This window comes from Leopardus geoffroyi, chromosome B4 (genome assembly GCF_018350155.1).
Source record: "Leopardus geoffroyi isolate Oge1 chromosome B4, O.geoffroyi_Oge1_pat1.0, whole genome shotgun sequence".
In the NCBI taxonomy this organism is placed as follows: Eukaryota; Metazoa; Chordata; class Mammalia; order Carnivora; family Felidae; genus Leopardus; species Leopardus geoffroyi.
Window position 1 is genome coordinate 106,355,175 of NC_059341.1, and position 26,344 is coordinate 106,381,518.

General features: G+C 35.2%; 1 protein-coding gene and 1 non-coding gene across 4 annotated transcripts in view; both read left to right on the plus strand.

Annotated features, from left to right (window-relative positions):
* The window catches only part of TMTC2 (transmembrane O-mannosyltransferase targeting cadherins 2), a 412,955-nt gene that overhangs the window by 206,196 nt on the left and 180,415 nt on the right, over nucleotides 1-26,344 (plus strand). For all 3 annotated transcript variants that reach the window (XM_045464999.1, XM_045465000.1, XM_045465001.1), the window contains exon 4: nucleotides 11,475-11,589. In XM_045464999.1, coding sequence (XP_045320955.1) covers nucleotides 11,475-11,589 — 115 coding nt within the window. The remainder of the gene's footprint in view (nucleotides 1-11,474; nucleotides 11,590-26,344) is intronic.
* LOC123592237 lies at nucleotides 6,657-6,802 on the plus strand. The gene has a single exon (XR_006709645.1). It is a non-coding gene; the product is annotated as a U12 minor spliceosomal RNA (small nuclear RNA).

The following is a 26,344-nucleotide window of genomic DNA, read 5'->3' on the forward strand; positions in this document are numbered from 1 at the left end:
CTGTGTCTCCTTCTCTCTCTGCCCCACCCCCGCTACTGTTCTCTCTCTCTCTCTCAAAAATAAATGAACATTTAAAAAAACTTTAAAAAAGGAGAACAAAAGATCCCCTTCTAAATAAATAAAAGGATTCTCTTTCTCCCCCCCTGGAGTTGTTTAGGATTCTTGATATAGTTGTTTAAAAACTCTTGGCTTTCCTAAGCATTTTTCATCTTTCAGACCTGAGCCGGACTCAGACAATGGCACCCATGATAGAAGCAAGGGATTCTTTGGGACATTTCTCTTTCTGATTCAAAATCAGAAGCAACTCAGCCACTCTTTATAATCAGTCTAAAGGTGCCCATTGAACAACTTCACAGTCTCAGTCTGACTTCATGAGAGATCAGTCAGATTTGAGGAATTTCTAAAAAGCCTGCACCGAATCAGTAGCCTGTTATGTAAACAGGGTCACTGTATGTGGTGTGCCGGATTATATATTCACCAAGTGTTTTTGTTGTCTACTTTTAACAGTGTGACAGGCTCAAAAGGGTCTGTTTTTAAGATCTGAGGAGAAACTCAAGGTTTAGGTGCTTCCAAATTCATTACACTTCTAAATGCAGTTGTATTTACTATGATATTATTATAGTACTGTGGGTTAGTTATTCTGAAACTTTGCAGACAGCACGTTGCCATTAGAAAGGGATATAGAGCAGATTTTTTGTTTTGTTTTAATGGAGAGTCCATGGGAAAACTTCTGACCACAGATGAGAGAAGTTCATGAATAAAGGCAGGCACAGGGGAGACACCCAGCAGCGCAGATCACGAGTGGAACTGGTAACAGACACTGGGCTATAGATATGGGGGTGGCCCATCATCAGTGTCAGGAATGTGGTAGAGATGACAGATGCTAAGATGCTAAGGAACAACTCTAAATGTGTTGAAACGCAAAAACCTGCTCTGAATTTTATATGTGGATATTGTACTATGCACATAGATATTATAGTGACTAACAATGTTTTCAGGACAGTGTTAACATGTTATTGGGCTACTAAATTTTACCATGTCACTGTTAATACTTGTTTTTTTCTTTATAGGAATAAATTTAGTTTCAGGTTCATCCGAAGTAACTAAAGATACAGAACTACGAGGAAATAATTGCGTATTATAAAATTGCTATAATTAGAATTACATAAAAGTATATGGTATGAATTCTGGTATCCTATGAATCGTAGTCTTTACATTATGTCTGCTTTTTCACTTTACATCTTAACTAGACAGTTTCTTTTCTTTTACCCACTTAATATGTTCTTTCTTGTAATAATTCAAGGTTTCGTTACTATAGGAAAAATAAGTTCTTGTTGTCTTATAAGGACTTTTATTTCCCTGGAGTGACTATCAGTAATTAGTAAAAAGCCCAGGCTACAAATGTTGACTCCCTTATGGTCTTTACTAATGGAAGGAGTGTAGTTTAAAAAAAAAAAAAAAAAAAAAAAAAATATATATATATATATATATATATAGCATATATATATATATATATATACATTGCAATATATATATATATACATATAATATTATATATATATTGCATTTATTGCAAGTTCCATGCAGTTACATGGCTCTTTGTAATTCTCCTTTGGCAGTTTTCTTTCCCCCTCTTTAAAGTGAGAAAGTTTAACATAATTAACCTTTATAACTTAAAATGATACTTAAGTTATGTCTTTGGTAATCCCATTTTGGGGAATTTACCTAAAGACCTGTGTTCCATAGTGATTATAAGCAAGGGCTTTGGAATGAGACAGACATAACTTTTACCTTTATTAGTTTATACAGGTCACTTGACTTCCCTGAGACTCAGTTTCCTCATCTAGGATTAACTGATGATAATCTTCTTTATTATACGGATTAAGAGTTAATATATACACAACATTTAGGCCTGTCATCTGAATGGACATAATTCTTACCAGACACATTAGGCACTACTCTATTTTATTTTGCACCTGGTCCGGCTTTGATAACTGGCAAGATTTCAATTTTTTAACTCTTTTTGGTGGTAGCATTCTGATTTCAAACAGGTAACTCATATTGGAGGAAACAATTGAGGATTTATTACCTTATTTTTTGTAGTTAAATGTTTCAACTCTGCCAGATCTTTACATAGAACTCAAGTTTTGAGATAGAGTCTAAAGACCTATATTAAAGTTCTAAGGTAAAAATAAGTTAGAGGAGGGCAGAAGTCCAAAGTGAGTGTCCTTAATGATTTTGGTGACCCTGATCATTGCACCAGTGAAATGAAAATGCTGATATGATCACTCTCAGGCATGATTGCTTCTGTAGACCTGAATGGTAAGTAACTTAAATCTAAATCATAATATTAAGGGAGTCGTTCATCTTAGCTAATTTTTTGAAGAGTGCTGTATGCCAAAGTCATAAGAAAATTATTTTAACCTTTATGATAAGTAAGTATACATGTCTTCAGACTTTTAGTATAAAGTGAAAATATCCTTGAAAAAATTGCTCAAATCTTCCTCCATGGATTTTGTGAAATCTGTCAAGAGATAGGAAATTGCAATAGTGTAAGTTTGAAGTTAGTCTGTGAACTTAGAAATACCATGTATTTGAATGAGGGTTTTGAAAAAAAAAATTGGAGGTATTTATTGCTGTAGATCACTTAGCATTTCTAGAGGGAGCTCACATTTGATTTTCTCTTTAGAACAGCTTTAGCAAGATGGGAATATTTAATTGTTCTTCTGCCTTTCAAGGAACATAAAATAAACTGTGGCAGATTGTGGACTAAGTACAAGAGGAGCTTTCATTGTGAATTAAGGTCAAGTTTCTTCGTAAGTGGATACCTTTTAGATGCAGTTGAATATCAATGTGAAGGGCCCTTGAGATGTTAAGAGTTATTCTAACTACTTCACTTCCTGATATTTCAACAGAAAAAATTTGTTTTCTTTTCGAAAATAGGATAACTTCATAGATCAGATTTTCTAAAGCTGATTCTCTTATACTGAGAAGTAGCTGTTTGCTTTCCCTTCATGTAATCATCCTGTATGCTTAGTCCTGGGGAATAAATCATGTGCTTGTTAAAACAATGCTTTTTATATGTCTGTTCCGTGCAAGGCATCTTCAGGGCACTTACAAGATCTTGATAAATGTACCTGAGTCCCCAGCATCTTTGAGCAACAACCTTTTGTTTACAGAGTATGTTCTATTGCCAATAAGTTAACTGGAAAATGTGACATTTAAAATTATATTCCCAAAGAAATGTAAAACACTTAATATATTGTTTGGCATTAATTTTTCTGTGGTATGAAAAATACATTATGAAATATGGGTACAGGATAGCTTTATTTTGTTGTTCCTGGAGGATTTTTTTTGCTCCTAGTGGTTCTGAGGGCTGATGACTCATTTGAATAATTTATTTTGTTTTCATGTTATACTCCAGTCCCTCAATTAAATATGTAAAAATATTGAGTATTATAATAGGTTATTCTACTTTATATTCAAACTCAATATTGACAGTGTGAGACAGCTTTATCTCTAAGTAGATTCTGATGCATGGAAATATCTGGATCTGCCTTGTCAATAACTTTTTGCTACTTAGGGAGTTAAACTCCTGTTTTCTCATCAATGAAATGGGTGTAGTAATATACCTCAGAGGTTTTTATTGGGTTAAGTTCTGGACACTGTCAAAGCATATAGTAAGCTTTAAATAATGGAAGTACTCTTATTATCTTTATTATCATAATCTATTTTAAAATTTCTTCTCTCCTTCCTCTTCCCTCCACTTTTTCCTCTGCATAGGCTCAGAGTACTACAGGGTAAGGCCATGAGATGAGACAGCAGTTCTCTCAAATGAAAGCAGTTTCTTATAACACTCATTTTGTAAAATAACAAAAATAAGATGAATACTCTGAATATTTTGAGATGCTATTGGGAAGAACTTTTAAAAACTACATAGAGATTTTAGAAATAACTAATTAACATTTTTTGAACTTCAAAGAAGAGCTTTATTATATTATCTTCAGAGTTTAAAGTGTGAATTAGATTTCATGTGTGTACCGTGTCTATTAAAGTATGGACTTTAAAAGCAATGAGATATTTTTTTAGGCTTCATCATAATTTCTTGGATGAATTTCAGAGATTTTATTTCAATAAAACTGTACTTTAAAAAAAGTACATTTATGAAATGAGTGCATCACTAAAATATATGGACCTAAAAATGTAAAAAAAATGTAAGTGACATTAAATATTAATGAAAATGTAAGATCTTTTAGTTCTGTTGGGCCAAAGTGTAATTACCAAGTGAAAATTTGAAGATAATCCCAGACATCTGTTTCTGATTGTCTTAGTACAAGAAAAAGTTTAGTGAATGTTAAAACTCTTTATTCCTTAAGTAGGATATAGGATAACCCTGTCTCTATTTTAAAAGAATGTGGGACCTTAATTTTTCTTCTCTCTCTCCCTTCCTTTCCTTCCCTCCCCTCCATTTCCCCTGTGTCCCCTCTCTACCTAACCCAGTTGTAGACAGTTAGATTAATTATATTCCTAGGTTCATGGCCAGTTTGATCATGACCAGGATAATCCCTTCAGGTTTCCTCTGTTTTATTCATGTGTTTATTCCCATTAACTCTTCCTAACTTCATCTTCCCTTTGCACCATAGACAACTGCTCTAATGTACTTGATTTTCATCCTTAGATTTGTAGTATGCCTTTGCAAAATGTGTAGTGATATTTTGGGTGAAATGAATTTTTAACATTTATAGCTAGTGTTGTGACACAGAATGCACCTGATATTTTGATTCTTTGTTGGCTTTTTAAGGTCCATTCAGTGTCAGTGTTTATATGGCGTTTGTTGATCCTCACCTGTGCATAGTAATACATGAAGTTTATTTCCCACGTGGTACTCCCATGATGGACATGTTGATTGCTTTCCACTACCAGCCAACACTAAGAGGCTTGCATTAAACACCCTTTTACGTGTTCTCTTCGATGAACATTTCTTTGGCCATGGGATTGCTGGTTAGGGCTTATCCTGGATTTGGTGAATCTTGTTGATTTGACTGAGTTCTGTCAAATGGCCCAACAGGACGGCTGTCTCAGGCTTACACTGCCACCAGATAGTACACTGGGCCTTCCCCCACAATCCCACTAGTACTTGGTTTTATCCGGTTTTCTAAATATTGCCAGTCTGAAATCTCATTGTTCTCATTTGTGTTTCTCTAGATTGCTAAGGAATTTGGATATTAGTTAAAATGCTTTAACTTACTTATTTTGTTTGAATTTATGTTCATTTCCTTTGCCCATCTTTTTCCCCTCTCTGTTGGATTTATCTTTTTCTGGTTGCTTTGTTAGGAGTTTTTTCTTCTTTTTATTTAAATGTTTGAAATATCTTATCCTAATGTATTAATGCATGTTTAACTTTGTCCCTGTTATACCTCAATAATTAGAAGTCTTTAATTTTGAGATACTCAAATTCATCATTTTTTAAGCCTTTTGAGTTATATTTGAAGGTCTTTCTAAGAAATCTCTTTTCCTTCCACAAGATATTCTCTTACATATCCTTGTTAGCTTTATCTTTTCACATTTAACTTTTAAAGCTATCTGGAATTTACCTTTGCATATGATAAATATGGTATAAAACTCAAGTTTTATATTTCTCCTAGATTGTGGTTAGAATACATTTTCTGAGTATACTAATAAACAATGCAAAAATATTGATTGAAGTTACTTAGAATTTATAGATTAATTTTGGGAAAATTAATGTTAATTAATTTTTATATTAATCGTGTTAAATTGTCCTACCCATGAACCTTAGAATATTTCTCCATATTTTTCAAGTTTGGATAGTTTGGGTAGTTTCAATTACTCAGACTAGCTACATTTAAAAATTGATCTGATATAAAAAAAAGTTGACTTGGTTGATATGATCAAATTTAAGTAAAAAAAAAAATAACAAGAAAACCATGGCTACTCTGATTAAGTCTTTAGGATAATTATATAGCTGTGAAATCATGATGTTAGCCCTCCTAAAATATACTTTTTATAGTTCACTTCAATGTGTTTTCTTCTAAACCATATCTGTGATAGCTAAATTTTAAATGTTTTTTTTTAATTCATTGATTTTTTAAAAATTTTTTATTGAAATACGATAAATGATCACTTTTATGAAAAGAATTACTATTTAGTTGACCCCAGTGGAATTTTTAAATTTTAGGTCATGTTCTATAAGACAGTTTTATGTATTTAGAAGTGATCTTTATGTTAGCATTGAGGGTTTTTTTCTTTAATTTTTTTTTAACGTTTATTTGTTTTTGAGAGACAGAGATGGAGTGTGAGCAGGGGAGGGGCAGAGAGAGATAGGGAATCCGAAGCAGGCTCCAGGCTCCCAGCTGTCAGCACAGAAGCCAATGCAGGACACAAACTCACAAACCATGAGATCATGATCTAAGCCAAAATTGGACACTCAACCGACTGAGCCGCCCAGGCGCCCCAGCATTGAGTTTTTGTAGCAGTGATGCAATAATTAATCATATTTAGATTTGAATGTGTGGAAATAGTGACAGCAGTTTTTACACCAAAAAACAAACAAACAAACAAACAAACACCCAAAACCTAAAATGTATTTTGGTAAACACAGTACTGAAGAACAGTTATTTAAGAAAAAAGGGATTTTGATGCCTTAAACTTATGAGTAAGGAAAATAATGATTTGGGGGACACCCGAATGCTCACTGCTAATTTGAGACAAATATTTGAGCTGGTAGTTTGCCCTAAGGTGACCTGCCCACTTTGCAGGAAGCCAGGTAGTGGTGATCTGCCCATTCTTCTTTAACACTGAAAGAGGAGACTGGTATGCAGGTAATAAATAAATGAGCTTGAGGGAAAAAAAAAAGGGGGAGTGGATTTTGAAAAGGAATTGTTTTCATATTTGAGTGTGATGCCTTTCAGCCTAAGACCATCAGGAACACAGTGATAGTGAGGAATTTGGCTTAATTACTACTTGCACTGAGGGAACGCCACATCATGGGCATCCTGAGGTTGTGTCATAGAATTTGAATATTGGTTGGGTGATTTGGGAGAGCGTCTAAAGAAGCAGGGTGTTCTCTAGATTGGATGCTGAATCAATTCTGTGACTGGATAAAGAGGCCATTCATTTAGGAAGAGAGAGGGATGTTTTTGGTGTTTCTTGGGTTGTACACTGGCCTTTTTCTTTTTTCTGTTTAGTAAAATTATGAAGTAATCTTGCTTTGTCTCATTTATCATGGATTGAAAGTAATCTTGTCTCAAGTTGGTATTCTGTAAGAATGTGTAATATATAATAGAAAAAAATAGCCTGGTGGTGAGAGTCTGATGAGTTCAGGACATCAAAGTCTACCCTCCCCCTCCCCCACTATTTTCCTTCCTTCCTCTTTGTTCCATAAGTAGGTAAAATTATTTTAAAAGTAGGGGCACCTGGGTGGCTCAGTCGGTTGAGCGTCCGACTTCAGCTCAGGTCACGATCTCACAGTCCATGAGTTCGAGCCCCGTGTCAGGCTCTGGGCCGATGGCTCAGAGCCTGGAGCCTGCTTCCGGTTCTGTGTCTCCCTCTCTCTCTGCCCCTCCCCCGTTCATGCTCTGTCTCTCTCTGTCTCAAAAATAAATAAATGTTAAAAAAAAATTAAAAGTATATGCTTGGGGTGCCTGGGTGGCTTGGTCGGTTAAGCGTCCGACTTCGGCTCAGGTCACGATCTCACGGTCCGTGAGTTCGAGCCCCACGTCGGGCTCTATGCTGACAGCTCAGAACCTGGAGCCTGTTTCAGATTCTGTGTCTCCCTCTCTCTCTGCCCCTCCCCTGTTCATGCTCTGTCTCTCTCTGTCTCAAAAATAAATAAATGTTAAAAAAAAAATAAATAAATAAATACAAGTATATGCTTGATTTGGGAATTTTCTTTTTCTTGTCCCAGTCACCTAGGGCAATGACTGAATCATAAAGATGTGAGAGGCTTCCATCTGGACAAAGAACAAGAAACATGGTATTACATTGTGGCTTTGCCACAGATAACCTTGCTGGTGGTTTTTAATTCTGAGTTGTATTCTCACTTTGAAATAACCATCTCTTTTGCTGCCTGTCCCAGTGGAAGCCACCCTGGATCCTTTGCTTTTACTCTTCCCCTTATCTGGCATCACCAATCTTTGTAAGGCTGAGCTCCTTATCTTTTAGTCCTTAGATATCACATACATTTCCCCGTGTCTAAGATTATCTGTTTAAATTGGCCTCATTCAGTCTACCTAGCTTTGTTTTATTTTGTTTGTAGCACTTAGCATTATCTGAAGTTAACCCATTTATTCTCTGGTGTGGTCCTCCTTCCCCACTCCTCTTCACATAAGCTTCTTCACATAAGCCACTTCAAGCATAAGCTCCACGTGGGTGAGAACTTGTATGTATGTATGGGTCTGTGCACCCAGCCCCTAATAAAGTTCCGGGCACCGACTAGGTGCTAGCAAATATTTGTTTAATAATTAGATACGTACATAAATGAATAAATGACCAACTCAGTAAACATATTCTGAGCATAACTCTATGTCTGTTGACTATTAAAAAGAGAAACACTTGTTAGTTTATTATTTAATTGAGATGTAAGTTCCTGAAAAAAAAAATGCCTTAAAATATTCAAATCAGTTATTTGCTATTGGTTTTTTGTTCAGCGTCTGTGTTCCAAGAGTATGGGTTGGATGAGATAGTATTATGATGGTGCTTTCCTGATGCTTAAATTAATACTTGGAGGCATTTCTGTGGAGTGATTCCAATGTAAATATACTTTCATTCACTAATGCCACAATCAAAGCAGAACTTTGAGAGAAGTGAAGTGGGTTGAAAACAACCTGGCTATTAGAAGTTTCCATAGATCCATACTTTATTAATTTGGTAATGGTGATGGTGGGAGAAGCAGGACTGGATATAAAATACATGTGACATTATACCTATTAAGTTTGAAGATAATTATAACTTACTTTACTCTATGCTTTTCCTGCTACTTTATATTTCCTGTTACTGAACTTAGTATTGGAATTTTATTCCAATATTATATTATTGGATATTATAAAGTAATTTGACAATATTATAAACTTATAAACTAATTCAATATTATAAACTGTCAATATTATAAACTAATTCGACAATATTTTTTTTTTTTTTTAAACGTTTATTTATTTTTGGGACAGAGAGAGACAGAGCATGAATGGGGGAGGGGCAGAGAGAGAGGGAGACACAGAATCGGAAGCAGGCTCCAGGCTCCGAGCCAACAGCCCAGAGCCCGACGCGGGGCTCGAACTCATGAACCGCGAGATCGTGACCTGAGCCGAAGTCGGACACCCAACCGACTGAGCCACCCAGGCGCCCCGACAATATTTTAAAACTAAGTTTTATCTTTCAGCTTAAGGATTCAATTTTTCATGGATTCATAATGCCAAGGTCTGATTTGTAGTGTGTGAAAGTTGGTTTGCAGTGAAAGATGAAATGTGGTATGAAAATCTTAGGTGAATGGTGGAAAAAGTTTGGAAGCCACCACTCTTGGATTGGAATTCCTGCTCTAATGCTTTTGTTTTAACTTTGCAAGTTTTTTAGTGTCTCTGAGTCTGTTTCCTCACTCACAGAGTAGATGGGGTATTTATGTACAGGTCGGTGTTGAGAGCTCAGTGAGAGGATCCATTTCAAGGGTGTGGTGTGGTATGTGACATTATTAAGTGATGAGTAATTGTAAGTGCAGTGCTTTCCCTCTGCTTTCCATCAGAGGAAAAAGGAGTTATGTGAGTTTCCAAATATGGAAGATTATTATTCTCTGTAGATAACATAATGGCATATAATGCATTATATTTGACATTGTTTCTAAATTTTTTTTTTTTCAACGTTTATTTATTTTTGGGACAGAGAGAGACAGAGCATGAACGGGGGAGGGGCAGAGAGAGAGGGAGACACAGAATCGGAAACAGGCTCCAGGCTCCGAGCCATCAGCCCAGAGCCCGACTCGGGGCTCGAACTCACGGACCGTGAGATCGTGACCTGAGCTGAAGTCGGACGTTTAACCGACTGAGCCACCCAGGCGCCCCTTGACATTGTTTCTATAAGCAATGCTTGACATGGTAAATTGCAAAAAAGCACCAATCACAATAATATTAATGATAATGGCAAATATTTGTTAAGTGTTTGCCACGTGTCTTAACACCTTTAATCCTTATCACAAGACTCATGAAATACTAATTATTTTTCCTGTGTTACAGACGAGTAAATTAAGGCACAGTGTTAAATTAGCAGGGCACACAGGCAACTTCATTACTGAAAGATTCTACACTTTTTTATTCATTAAAAATTGATACGCCAAACCCCTTTCCTTCTTCAGATAAAGTCAGTAATTATCCAAATAAGTATATTCTCGATACACAAAAGCCTTCTCATCCCTGCCCTCTGCCTGGGAAGGACTCTGGTTTTAGGACTCAATACTGCCTCTCCTTTCAGTAAAGAAGAAAGGCAGCAGAAGCATCCAGGCTTGAGTCCTAAGTCTGCAGACTGTACGGACAGTTGTTAATAGTGTAGGTTTGGTCTTTTGAATGTTGAAACATCATGATTACTTGGGGTGAAAAAGAAAGCATACAGAAAACACATATTTTTTTATTTTTTATTTTTTTTAAGTGTACTTCTTTATTTTGAGACAGAGACAGCATGAGCAGGACAGAGGCAGAGAGAGAGAGAGAAAAAAATCCCAAGCAGGGCTCCGTGCTGCCAGCACAGAGCCTGATGCGGGGCTCATACTCACAAAACTGTGAGATCATGACCTGAGCCGGAACCAGAAGTCAGACGCTTAACCAACTGAACCACCCAGGCACCCCAAAACACAGATTTTTTTTAAAGTATTATGTGTGAAAATACTGAGACACTGGCTTTCCTACAAATAAATTTATTAACAAGAAGCATATAAAAGAACATTATATCTGAATAAACCATATATGTTTAACTGTTTTAAGAAGTGTCATGTTTCTGATGATTAAGCCTCTTTATAGCTTTGATCTTAGTTATCTTGCTTTATATGCTGTTCTCTTATGTCATTTTTCAGTTTTATCGTATTTGAATGGAAATCTTTATTTATTTTAAGATGATTTCTTACAGTTCTGGTTCAGTAAGTTTACAATAATTTCAGGCCATGCAGACCCCTACTGAAATTTGAAAGAGCCTGAAGTCTTTGTAGATGATCTTAAGATAACATTGTTCTTGGCCTTATGATGAACTGCATATGTATATCAGCTTTGAGACATAATAATTACTTTAATTTTTTTAAGACTTCGATTGTATTTAATCTCCTGGTTTGATGAAATGTTGGATTATAAAGGAAATAAATTTTTCCTTCTTAAGAATGCTTTATGGAGGTTTTCTCTCCCTGTGGTACTTCCTGACGCCCTGATATTATGTCGTGTATAATTGGATTGACGCTCAGCCTGAATACTTCTTTCTCTTCTTGGCAGCATGGGGTAACCTTGGAAATGTTCTGAAGAGTCAGAGCAAAATTTCTGAAGCTGAAAGCGCCTATAGAAATGCTTTGTACTACCGTAGCAACATGGCTGACATGCTTTATAATTTGTGAGTATGCGTTACTTTCTCTGGTTTGCTTCATCTTTGAAACCTGTGGTGAGAGACTATTGATTTAACTGCTGGAAATGGAAATGATGATAGCTGTTTTTCTGAAACAGTCTTTTCATTAATCATGCCTGTGAGACTAGTAGGTGCTTAGTATTTGTGATTTCTTTGTTTTGGGCCTATGCATTGGCCCAAATATTCGTGTCTGTTGATGTAGTATGGTTGAATTTTCTTGAAGTACTATGGTACTTCATATATAACCTAAAAATTGGTTTAAATGCTTTCAGTTTTGTTTGTTTGTTTGTTTGAAGTTTGTTCCATTAACACTTAGTTGGGATCAGGAAATAAGGTTGCTATGTATGATACTTCATATAATCAATGTTTTCATTATTCTCAAAGAATTGTTTGTGTCAAAGTATGTATAGAACGTGTAGTAAATCTGGGGAGTTGTCAAATAAGAAAATGTGGTTTAACAGCCCTCCCCCTGCAAAGGTACTGGTAATTAAGTCAGAGTATCTGTCTATGTCAGGTTAGAAGAATCCCTCGGGGAAAAATTTGCTGTTTTTCCCTGGAAAGAGGATGCAGTAAGATATTAATGGATACATGCAAAACCCAAATACCTTCTTTGTCTCTTACATTTATGACACGTTTTTGTTTGCAAGTAATAGAAACTTGGTCTAAATTTGCTTAAACACAAAAGAGAATTTATTAATTCCTATAATTGAAAATTTCTGGAGTTGATTAAACGTAGGCACAATTAGATCCAGGTGCTTTACCTTTCAGAAATTTGTCTCCATTTTCTGTATCCAGTTTCCTTTGGGTTCATTCCTCTCCCTGTGGGGCTCTGTCAGTTGCAAAGACAACTTGTACACCTTTATAGACATAATGTCATGACCCTTTTCAATCTCAGAAGGGGTTGCCTTGGTGTCTCTGTTAATCCTGGTAGAGATCTTTGAGTGACCCTTCTGGGGTCGTGTGTCCCCTCTTGAGTGAACCATGGGGCAGAGTGGCAGGGGCAGTAGGACACCTCCTTTGGGAGGGCTTCCATGGTTAGAATGGTTGGGAGGAGGACCAAGTCCCTGTAGGAAGGGACCAGACATAGTAAGATGTCTACTGCTTATCTTTAATGGATGAAGTAATACTGATAGTATCAAACTAACTTGGCAACTTAATTTTTAATATGTGTTTATATTCTGGTTATATCTAAATCTTTTGTACTGGCTAAATCTAAGTGAACAGACAGAAAAAATAGAAATTGAATAGAAATAAACAAAAAAAAAATCTAGATTTTTAAGAAAAAGTAGACAAGGTGAGCTCGGTTTAACTTCCTGTTCCTACATCTACCTTGTATTCAAACTCCCAGACTTTAACACCAGGATCTCAGCCTCCTATGGCCTATGGTCTAAATTAGGCCAGCATGCGTTTTATGTTGACGTGAATAGTGTTCAGTTTTCTGTTTTTACCTGGAATGCACTTAGATGGGGCACACCCTCTCCAGTTTGTACTCTCCCTGATACTTGCTTTCTACTGTTTCTTGCTTCACCCTGTATATTACTGTAATTTTTCATGAAATATGTATTTCCATCTTTTTTTTTTTTACTTGAATGAGTATACCTAGATATGCCTACAAAGGTTTTCCCCATGTCCACCTCATCTAAATTTTGTGATGTTACTTTATTAGTGATTAGCAGTATTTTTATTTCATGAAAAAAGAACCTTATCAGTTTAATACATGTATACCAATGTTTTTTGGTTTTTTTTTGTTTTTTTTTTGTTTTTTTTTTGTTTTTTTGCATCTGAAAATAACTTTGTCACAGGGACCCCTTGTCTTGTAATAAGGGATCCAGTTTTCTTCTGGTGCCCATTCCCCACAGATTTTCAGAGGACAGAGTAAACTGAACAACCAGAACCTCCTCACTGAGCTTGTCTTTCTTTTTCTTAAAGAACCTACAGCCAGTAGTTTCAGGTTACCTACCTCCTGGCGATATCTGGCATGGCTTGAAAGAAGAAGGAAGTGTACCTATCTAGGCTTACTCTTTGCTGAGAAGAGAAATTTATTCAATTAGACACATACCCTTTACATGTAATTTAAAACCTGCATCTTGTAACTTCCTCTGTGGCTGTATATTTGAACTATTACAGAATGGATAGACCTCCCAAATCCAAATGAAAAATCCTTGCTGGAAAAGTGGTTATTAACAAAACGTTTTTTTCCCCCCTTACTTATAAGTGAGATGTAGCATAAATGCCATATATAGTTCCAAAATATTTTTTATTAATATGGCAGGTTTTTTAAACTACACTTAACTGTTAGGTCAAATGGGGAGGCTTAAATTCCATAAGAAATGTTACCAATCATTTTAAAGTATTGGATTATAAAGCCCACATGTTTGATAGAATTCTGATGCTAAATAACTATATTTCAAAAGAAGTGAATTCTTCATTGATTTATTTTTATTTTTTTTATTTAAAAAACTTTTAAATTTATTTTGTGAGAGAGTGCAAGTGGGGGAGGGGCAGAGAGAGAGGGAAAGAGAGAATCCCAATCAGGCTCCACGATGTCAGCTCAGAGCCTGATGTGGGGCTTAATCTCACAAATCGTGAGATCATGACCTGAGCCAAAACCACGAGTAGGACACTTAGTTGACTGAGCTACCCATTGATTTTTGATCATTCATTAATAAAATGCACCAAGATAAATATCTTACCACCTGTAATATTATAAATGTGTCTGGTATTATATGTCCTTACGAGCAAACTTTTGTTTTTGGTTTTGTTTTTTCTGTTTATTTACATAGTTTGGAAAAAAGCCACGTTTTCTCATGGACCATTTAGAGACTATTTGACAATACAGTTTTTCTTTTAAGGTATATATGCTATTTTTATTCTGTAATTTTCTCTGATATACAGGAATTTCTTCTTGTTCTGTTTCAGTTTTGAAAGAAAAGAAATGTCCTTTGCTCAGTTTTATCAGTTAACGTAACCTATATCACTCCTTCGTGGTAGTAGCAGTTATTAATCACATTTCATATCCTCAGTTACAGTTATATCTCTTAAAGATGTTTATGACCAAAGCCTGAAATAACGAACCTAGTATATCATTGGCACGAAATGCCCATTTTTATTAATTAATTTTAGAAGCTTTTGGGAATCATGTAAGCTCCTGTTAGGTCCTGTACTTAACTTTTTTTTTTTTTTTTAATTTTTTTTAACGTTTATTCATTTTTGGGACAGAGAGAGACAGAGCATGAACGGGGGAGGGGCAGAGAGAGAGGGAGACACAGAATCGGAAACAGGCTCCAGGCTCTGAGCCATCAGCCCAGAGCCTGACGCGGGGCTCGAACTCACGGACCGCGAGATCGTGACCTGGTTGAAGTCGGACGCTCAACCGACTGCGCCACCCAGGCGCCCCTGTACTTAACTTTTAATCAGTAACCTAGATTTATCTATTTTTTTCTTTTCTTTTTTTCTTTTCTTTCTCTCTTTCCTTCTTTCTTTCTTTCTTTTCTTTTCTTTTCTTTTCTTTTCTTTTCTTTTCTTTTCTTTTCTTTTCTTTTCTTTTCTTTTCTTTTCTTTTCTTTTCTTTCTTCTTTTTAACACCTTCAATGTTTATAAATCTACCTGCTTTGGAAACTACTGAAAAAACTGCACGGTGTTAGGAATTTTTATTAGGAAAATGGTCTGTAGACATACATTATTATGTAACTTCAGAACACTGATTACCAAAGTGAGGTCCACCACCACTGGCCAGATACAAGATGATTCTAGGAGGTCAGAGATAATCTTTAATCCCTATAATTTTTTTTTTCTGTTTATAGTTTAAAGATATAACTAGCTCATCTAAATGTTCTGGGTGGGGATAGAAGGAAGAAAAGATGATTTGGAAAAACATCAAGTAAGTAATAATACAAATGATAGGTGGTTATAGCTGAAGTTTAGGGAACATTGCATTAAAAGATTTTAAAACTTTGAGGATGTTTTTCTCTGTTAATAATTACCTGAATTACTTCTATGTGCCAAGCACTCTTAGTTCTTTACATATGTTATAACAGCTTGTCTTCAAATGAGGCCTACAAAATAAAGAAAATGAAACTCAGGTAATTTGTGTTGGTCACACAAATGAAAGAAAAGCCAGTATTTGAACTTAAGATGTTCTGACTCTATACCCATGCAGTCATAGTATTTCTTCTCAAGCTGCCAGAGATGAACCAAGGGTGTGGGAAAAAAAAAAAATAACCTCAGTATATTTCTTTTAAACCTAGAAGAAAAAACTTAATTCTAACTACTTTTACATATATAAATAAAATACTTGTAATTACATCTTAAAAAAAATTTTTTTTTAATGTTTAAGAGAGAGAGACAGAGAGACAGAGACAGAGTGCAAGCAGGGGAGGGGCAGAGATTCAGGGAGACACAGAATCCAAAGCAGGCTCCAGGCTCTGAGCTGTCAGCACAGAACCCAACGTGGGGCTCGAACCCACAAATCATAAGATCATGACCTGAGCTGAAGTCGGACGCCTAACCGACTGAGCCACCCAGGCACCCCTACACAACTGTAATTCATCTAATAGAGGTATCAGTTATTATTATTTTTTAATGACAGTTACTAAGTTTACTGAACTTTTACTGTAGAATTTTGTTAGAAGGATCATGAGTTCGCACAACTGAGCTAAAAGTTGCTTTCAAGAAGAAAGTACTGCAGAAATTGTTTTAAATTGCCTAAATCCATTAATTATAAGGTTTTGATATCACTTCAATCCATGCTTACAGATAATAAGCATATAATGTGAAATTTGAAACAGTACATAATTCTACTTTAAAAAATTGAGATGTAATTGAAATACAACATTAGTTTCAGGTGTACCTCATGATTCAATATGTGTATGTATTGAACCAATCACCACAATAAGACTAGTTAGCTGTCACTAAACATGTTCACAATTTTTTTTTGTCTTGTGATGAGAGCTTCTACTTAGCAAATAAGACTAGTTAGCTGTCACTAAACATGTTCACAATTTTTTTTTGTCTTGTGATGAGAGCTTCTACTTAGCAAATAAGACTAGTTAGCTGTCACTAAACATGTTCACAATTTTTTTTTGTCTTGTGATGAGAGCTTCTACTTAGCAAATAAGACTAGTTAGCTGTCACTAAACATGTTCACAATTTTTTTTTTGTCTTGTGATGAGAGCTTCTACTTAGCAAATAAGACTAGTTAGCTGTCACTAAACATGTTCACAATTTTTTTTTTTGTCTTGTGATGAGAGCTTCTACTTAGCAAATAAGACTAGTAAGCTGTCACTAAACATAGTTACACTTTTTTTTTCTGGTGATGAGAGCTTCTACTTAGAAAATTTCTCTTTGCAACTTTCAAATATGTAACACATTGTTATTAGCTATAGTGACCATGCTGTACAATGGATCCCCATGACAAATATATTTTATAAGCAGAAGTTTGTACCTTTTGACCCCCTTCACCAGTTTCACCAGACCCCCATTCTCCTCTTAAGAGTGACAGATGTGGTGCATTGAAAGCATAGCCTTCTATTCAGCCTTTTATTCATATTGCTATATTTATTAAAATCCATTACTTCACACAAGTAATTTTAAGACCAGTGTAACAGATCTGTATTATGATGTTGGTTTCTCTTTTCATGTATAATAAATTTCAGGGATAAAGCAGATAGACCATTGCTCAATGATTTATACTGTCAAATTTTATAAATTTATAGTCGACTTTCAACCTTCTAGCAACACTACTCACTGTCTCTGAAATATAATTGATTTCTAGCCTGAAAAATACTCATTGTTCTTTCATTGTTGTTATAGATTTGCCCTAGCAGTCTGTTCCAAATGATATTTAAACAAGTAATTCAATAGAACATTGAATATTTCATTAGGTATTAAATTTCAGGGTGCAGATAATAAATTTAATGTGGTTTAATCAATTCTTGATTATCTTACATAACAGAGGGGATCATTTCTGTGGATAATAGATTTTGCCACCATAAGTTAGTTGCCAGTTTTATTCTATGTTGTAAGAACCTAAGTAATCATCTAATATGAGAAGCCAGGAGAGGAGCAATAAAATAATTTAAGGAAACAAAAAGAAAATGTTAATGAAGTAGACTATGGTGAAACATTGGGAAGTAATGAGTAAGTGTAAGAGAATGTTCTTTAAAAGATCAACAGTTTTGGGCAAGCGTAGTATATGACCAAATAGAAAATCTCAAGTATATAAAAGAGAATGAGAAAGAGGCTACAACCAGATGTATGGAAGCTTAAAATAACAAAACATTAGTTATATATATATGAAAATATTAGTGACATGAATGCTTTTTTGCGAAAATATAAATGATCAATATTAACCCAAGAAGCAGGCAATTGGAATCAAAAACCTTAAAAAATTTTAAAAGCCATATGAAAGAGTTTTCTCCAAAGGAACAAAGTTAAGGCATTTGACAAATGTGTACTATCAAATCTTCAATCAATGAAGTTATTTCTTGTACCAGTTACACTTCTCATTTATTTTTGTGAAGCTATATAAACTGATGGCAAAAGGTCTGACTATATTTAACACCAAAAAACAAAGGAGAATAATGAAAATAATAACAGCAAACATCAAAACCCCCCAAAAAACAAAAAACAAACCCACACACCAAAAGCAAACAAACAACAAAATAACAGGACTACCAGTTATACTTATGAATATAAATGTAGACATACCCTAAGATTAATAGAGTGAATATAGTAGCATATTAAAGATTAAAACATCGCTATCAGGTGGGGTTTATTCTAAGATTTATAATGGCATGTTCCATATTACAATTCAATTATTATACTCTTTCAATTTAAAAATTCAGAAGAGGAAAAAATTATGATCATCTCTAGAAATTCCAGGAAGGTTTTTGGTCAACATGTGTTTCATAAATAATAAACAAACTTAGACTTATAATAACCTAGGAATAAAGACATACTTCTATTATATAAAGAATATTGGTCTAAAGTTAATAGCAACACCATATTTAATATTAAAGTACAGCAGTCATTTCCATTTACATTCAGTTTCTTGAAATAGTGGCAATTTCTTATTGATCATTGTATCTCTTCTTACACAGTTCTAATTGTACTTGTTGATTTTATAAATGAATTATGAAATCAATATCAGAGCAAGGAAGATCTCGTTTATCAATATGTGATAAGATTAGTAATGGGTATTAGATAATCACATTCTTGGAATTGTATAAGTGTATTTTAATCATCATCATGAAATGATTCCAGGTTACAAGGAACCTTCTTGAATTAGATGTCTGGAGTTGCATTTTCTTGCAATTTCAGAAGCAAACACATTTACATTCAATTCGTTTCTGTATTAGTTTCTTTTTTTATTTAAAACAAATTTTTAAACATTTATTATATTATTGAAAGAGAGTGAGAGAGAGACAGAGACAGAGACAGAGCATGAGTGCAGGAGGCACAGAGAAAGAGGGAGGGAGACACAGATTCTGAAGCAGGCTCCAGGCTCTGAGCTGTCAGCACAGAGCCCGACATGGGGCTTAAACTCACAAACCGGGATATCATGACCTGAGCCAAAGTCAGACGCTCAACCGACTGAGCCACCCAGGTGTCCCATTGTGTATTAATTTCTTAGGGCTGCTATAACAAAGCACCACAAACTGGGTAGCTAAAAACAATAGAAATTGATTTTATCACAGTTCTGGAGGCTAGCAGTCTGAAATCAAGGTATCCACAGGACGATTTCCCCCTGAAACCTGTAGGGGAGTCCTTCCTTACTTCTCTCTTATGGCTTGCTGACATGTTTGGGAGTTTCTTGGCTTGCATCTGCAGAACTCTAGTCTCTGTGTTTATCATCACATGACCTTCTCCCTGTGCACTCTCTAGTAAGGTTACCAGTCATACTGGATTCGGGGCCCAAACTTGTTAAATTAACAAGTTACATCTGCAGTGTCCCTGTCTCCAAATAAGGTCATATTCTGAAGTGTTGGAGGTTAGGACTTCAACATACATTTTTTTTTGGGGAGGGGGGGGAGAGATATAATTCAACCAATAACAACTGCCTATTGAAAGCTTCAGTTTGAGAGAGACCAGACAGTAGTTTTTCATGGAGGAGCAGATCAAGTAAAAGACTTCTTGATGAAGCCAAATCTTTGCATAGAATTTAAGTGGGTTTATGTATCTCACACTGTAAAGAACCTTTAGGAGGAAGTAATTTAAGAGGCTATAGCAGTGAGGGAAATGTGGGTACAGAGTTGTCACAGGTCTGCTTCTAGTGAGATGTTCATTTGTTCATTTAGGGGCAGGTTTTGAGGACTCTTGAGAGGTAAGAAAAATCAGAGATTATAGAATAGAAGTGATGTGACTATCTGACATGGGGCTGAGCCATTCTTAAGCTCCATGGCCCAACAAGGTATGAGAAGCCCAGGGAATGAAAACTGGTGGAAATAAGGGGAAAGGAAGCTTTGGCCAAATGGCTAGAGTTCAGGACAGGGTTTCCTGCCAAGTTCCATGGATGTGTGTGTGTGTGTGTGTGTGTGTGTGTGTGTGTGTGTGTTAAGGATGGAGGGAGCTGTCCTGGGGATACTAGGTAAGCAGGCTGGTCTCCTAAAATAGAGAATTCAGGAGACACAATCCATCAGGAGTGCCTGGAGGTGCTTGTCGTGTGTGAAGTAAACGTACTTGAGAGATTTTTGGTAAAATTCCATTGGCTTGAGAACACTAGGACTCTGGATACACAGTTCATTTGGCTCTTGACTGATTCCTGCAATGAGGTGGGACAGACTACCAGTACCTACTTGTTCTCATGGCAAAAGCAAGGCCTGCCACTTATTACATACTTTGTTTTAATTGATAATTTTCACCAATCAATACACAAATATAATCTTGTTGTAAAACACTGAAATAGTACTGAAGAAAATAGAGTAAAACATAAAAGTTTCTAATTATTGCATTTCTTTTTTTTTTAAGTTTATTTAAACTTAATGGAGAAAGAGCACGTGAGTGAGGGAGGGGCAGAGAGAAAGCATAGAGAGAGAATCCCAAGCAGACTCTCCACTGCCAGCATGCAGCCTGATGCAGGGCCCGAACTCACGAACTGTGAGACCATGACCTGAGTCAAAAACAAGAGTTGGAAGCCTAACCGACTGAGCCACCCAGGTGCCCCTAATTATTGCATTTCTTAACCCCCTTTTGCCTACCCTACGATATATCTCCTCAGATTTTCACAAGTATGTATATGTGCATTTATACATGCAGTTATGCATACATATTTTAATACTTCTCTCCTGCATATATGTGTCACCACTGATTTTTAAATTTGTGTGTGTGCAGATGTGTCAAAATGTGCACGACCCTCTCCATTTTGGTTTACAAAATGGTTTTTACTGGCATATCCAATAGAATGGTTTAAAAACTATGCTGCTTCATTCTTCATCTCTCTAACAGATGGAGGTAAACAATTTTTTTTATTGGTTCTTTGTAATTTTACTAGGAGCTAATTGTTCATATTTCTTGCCTAGTTTTATAAGTGACATTTTTTTCTTGTTTTGAGGGGTTTAAAATAACATGCCCCCATGCACTTATATGCGTATACACAAAAATCAGTTTTGCAAATTATTTTCTCCTAGTTTTTACTTGTCTTTTAACTTTTCTTATAGTGTTTATTGTACATAACTTGAATTTATACACTTTTGCATATATACACATACATACATACATATATACATATGTCTCTATGAAGACCATTCACAGGCTAATATTCAAAAAATTGTATATTTTTAAAATATATTTAGAATTATTTTTGTGGGGTTTTTTTTGGGGGGTCCTTAGTCTACCCAGGGCATACTATTTTTGTATTAAGGCATAATTTTTTTTCTAATGAATATTAATATCACCCTAATAACTTAGGAGTTTTCACGTAGACTAAATTCCTGTGACAACCTAGAATCATTGTTGTGGACTTTATTCTGGTCTTGTGGCAACCCACAGCAAAAACAAACTTTTATTTGCTATAACTTATACTAAACTTCGTATTTTAAAAGGCAGATGTCCCATTCTTGTTTTTCATATTCTAACACTTCTTGATTATTCTTGTGTATTTTCTGTTTTGATCATAGCCTTGTTAAATTGCATTAGAAGTCGAGTAGCGGGGTGGTTGTGTAGCTCAGTTGGTTGAGCATCTGACTCTTGAGCTCAGATCATGGTCTCAGGGTCATAAGATCTAGCCCCGCATCTAGCTCAGGGAGTCTCCTTGGAATTCTCTCTCCCTTGGTCCCTCCTCTGTGTGCACTCTCTCTCTCTCTTAAATAAATAAATGAATAAATAAATAATAAGTAAATAAAGTGAGTCCAGTTGGGCTTTGACTGGTTATGCACTGACTATATATCAAAGTGAGGAGGACTAATATTGTCACACTTTAAAGTTTCCCTTCCAGATGCATATGTTGCTACACTTATAACAATTTAAAATTTTCCCTTTATTAACATTTTATATTTTTTTCACAAAGGTCTCCGTTATTTGAAGTTGATTTTTTCTTAATTTTTTTCTTAATACTGCAAATGTGTTTACTTCTTTTTTTTTTTATTATTCAAGTATAGTTAACATACAGTGTTATATTAGTTTCAGGAGTACAATATAATGATTCAACAATTCTGTTAATCAATTAACATTAATTAATTCAACATTAATTAATCAATTCAACATTAATCAGTGCCCCTCAAATCAAGTGTACTCTTTTTGTTTTGTTTTGTTTTGTTTTATATTTTACTTTTTATTTTTTAAAATTTATATCCAAATTAGTTAGCCTATAGTGCAACAATGATTTCAGGAGTAGATTCCTTAGTGCTCCTTACCCATTTAGCCCATCCCCCCTCCCACACCCCCTCCAGTAACCCTCAGTTTCTTCTCCATATTTATGAGTCTCTTCTGTTTTGTCCCCCTCCCTGTTATTATATTATTTTTGTTTCCCTTCCCTTATATTCATCTGTTTTGTCTCTTAAAGTCCTCATATAGGTGAAGTCATATGATATTTGTCTTTCTCTGACTGACTAATGTCACTTAGCATAATACCCTCCAGTTCCATCCACGTAGTTGCAGATGGCAAGATTTCATTCTTTTTGATTGCCGAGTAATACTCCATTGTGTATATATACCACATCTTCTTTATCCATTCATCCATCGATGGACATTTGGGCTCTTTCCATACTTTGACTATGGTTGATATTGCTGCTATAAACAAGGGGGTGCATGTGTCCCTTCAAAACAGCACACCTGTATCCCTTGGATAAATGCCTAGTAGTGCAGTTGCTGGGTCGTAGAGTAGTTCTATTTTTAGTTTTATGAGGAACCTCCATACTGTTTTCCAGAGTGGCCGCAGCAGCTTGCATTGCTACCAGCAATGCAAAAGAGATCCTCTTTCTCCACATCCTCGCCAACATTTGTTGCCTGAGTTGTTAATGTTAGCCATTCTGACAGGTGTAAGGTGATATCTCATTGTGGTTTGATTTGTATTTCCCAGATTATGAGTGATGTTAAGCATTTTTTCATGTGTTGGTTAGTCATCTGGATGTCTTCTTTGGGGAAGTGTCTATTCATGTCTTTTGCCCATTTCTTCACTGGATTATTTGTTTTTTGGGTGTTGAGTTTGATAAGTTCTTTATAGATTTTGGATACTAACCCTTTATCTGATATGTCATTTGCAAATATCTTCTCCCATTCTGTCAGTTGCCTTTTAGTTTTGCTGATTGTTTCCTTCACTGTGCAGAAGCTTTTTATTTTGATGAGGTCCCAGTAGTTTATTTTGGCTTTTGTTTCCCTTGCCTCTGGAGATGTGTTGAATAAGAAGTTGCTGCAGACAAGATCAAAGAGGTTTTTGCCTGCTTTCTCCTTGAGGATTTTGATGGCTTCCTGTCTTACATTGAGGTCATTCATCCATTTTGAGTTTATTTTTGTGTATGGTGTAAGAAAGTGGTCCAGGTTCATTCTTCTGCATATCACTGTCCAATTTTCCCAGCACCACTTGCTGAAGAGACTGTCTTTATTCCATTGGATATTCTTTTCTGCCTTGTCAAAGATTAGTTGGCCATACGTTTGTGGGTCCATTTCTGGGTTCTCTATTCTGTTCCATTGGTCTGAGTGTCTGTTCTTGTGCTAGTACCATACTGTCTTGATGATTACAGTTTTGTAGTATAGCTTGAAGTCTGGCCCACCAGACTTCATGAATCAATTCTAGCAGTGTTTTGGTGGAATCTTTTGGTTTTCCATATAGAGTATCATGTCATCTGTGCAGAGTGAAAGTTTGACCTCCTCCTGGCTGATTTGGATGCCTTTTATTTCTTTGTGTTGTCTGATTGAGATAAGTGTACTCTTAATCTCCTTCATTTCACCCATTCTATACTTTATTTCGCTCCTTTATTTTACCATACCCACTTCCTCTCTGGCAACAATCTGTTCCTTGTCTGTGTTTAAGAGCCATTTGGTTTTTTTAATTCTTTTTTTGTTTGTTTGTTTGTTTGTTTTTGTCTCCTTTTTTTAAAAAAAAAAACTTGTTTGTTCCTTTGTTTTGTTCTTGAATTCCATGCATTAGTGAAATCATATGAGATTTGTGTTTCCCTGAATTATTTTATTTAACAGGTCCATCCATGTTGTTGCAAATGGCAAGATTTCATTCTTTTTTATGGCTGAGTCATATTCCATTGTATCTATGTACTACATCTTCTTTATCTGTTCATCTGTTAGTGGCACTTGGGTTGAACCCATATCTTGGCTATAATGCCTCAGTAAACATAGGGTGCATATATCTTTTTGAATTAGTGTTTTCATTTTCTTTGGGTAAATACCCAATAGTGGAATTACTGCATCATATGGTAATTCTATTTTTAATTTTTTGAGAAATGTCCATACTGTTTCCCACAGTGGCTGCTCCGATTTGCATTTCCATCAACAGTATACAAGGACCCCTTTTTCTCCATATGCTCACCAACACTTGTTATTTCTTGTGTTGTTGATTTTTATACATCTGACAGGTGTCAGGGAATATTTCATTGTGGTTTTGAGTGATGTTGACCATCTTTTCTTGTGTCTGTTGGCCATTTGCATGTCTTTGGAACAATGTCTATTCAGATCCTCTCCCTGTTTTTTATTTGGAATATTTGTGGATTTTTGTTGTTGAGTTGTACAAGTTCTTTATCTCTTTTGGACATTAGCCCCAATATCAGATATTTCATTTGTAAGTATCTTCTCCCATTAAGTCAGTTACCTTTTTGTTTTGTTCATGGTTTCCTTTTCTGTGCAAAAGCTTTTTATTTTGGTATGGTCTCAATAGTTTAAAATACTTTTGTTTCCCTTGCCATAGGAGACGTAGCTAGAAAAATGTTTCTCCAGTTGATGTCAAAAGAAGTTACTGCCTGTGTTTTCTTCTAGGACTTTTATGGTTTCAGGTCTCATATTTAGGTCCTTATTCCATTTTGAGTTTATTTTTGTGTATGGCATTAGAAAGTGCTCCAGTTTCATTCTTCCGCATGTAGCTATCCAGTTTTCCCAACATCATTTGTGGAAGAGACTTTTTCCCGTTAGATAGTCTTGACTTCTTTGTTGTAGATTGATTGGCCTTCATGGCAGTGTGGATTTACTTGTGGACTCCATTCTGTTCCCCTGAGCTGTGCATCCATTTTTTCTAGTACCATACTGGTTTGATTACTATAACTTTTAATATATCTTGAAATCTGGGGTTATGATACCTCCAGCTTCTTCTTTTTCAATATTGATCCAGGGTCTTTTGTGGCTCCATACAAATTTTAGGATTATCTGTTCTAGTTCTATGAAAAATGTTGTTGGCATTTTGATAGCAATTGCATTAAATGTGTAAGTTGCTTTGGGTTGTATGGACATTTTTAACAGTATTGATTCTTCCAACCCATGAACATGGAATATCTTTCCATTTGTTGGTGTCACCTTTGCTTTCTTTCATTAATGTTTTCTAGTTTTTGGAGTACAGATCTTTCACCTACTTTGTTATGTTTATTTCTAGATATCTTACCTTTTGAGTGCAATTATAAATGGTATTCTGCTACTCATTGTTGTATAGAAATGCAACAGATATATGTATATTAATTGTGTGTCCTACAACTTTATTGGATTCATTTATCAGATCTAATAGTTTCTTGGTGGAGTCTTTATGATTTTCTATATATAGTATCATGTCATCTGCAAATAATAAAAGTTTTACTTCTGCCTTCCCAATTTATATTTCTATATATATATACATATTTATAATATATATTCCTTAATATTATTAAAACTTATTTTTGTTAATGTGAATTAAATTTTTCCCCTACATTACATTTTAAATTGACTGTTCTGATTATTTACATTTTATTTTTTTCCAAATATGCCTGATTCCAAGTTTTTCTTATTTTAGCTTAATCATATATCTTAATTTTAGTTGAAGGTTCTTTCTTGCATTTTCCCAAATATGTGATTGATTGGTATATATATCAATTGAGATATATATATGTTTTTTGTTTGTTTGTTTGTTTGTTAGTTTTTTTTGCTAAGAGGCTTCTTGCATACTATTTCTTTTTCCATATAACATTTTTCACCGTTTCTCCCCTTCTGACTTCTTTACCTCCTACTTTCCATTCTTTTTACCTGGCTGATAAACTATGTATTATTTCTGTCTCAGCATAAGTGACACTACCTGGGAAAATTTCTTGATACCTTTTGTATTTTCAGAGTTGGAAAATAA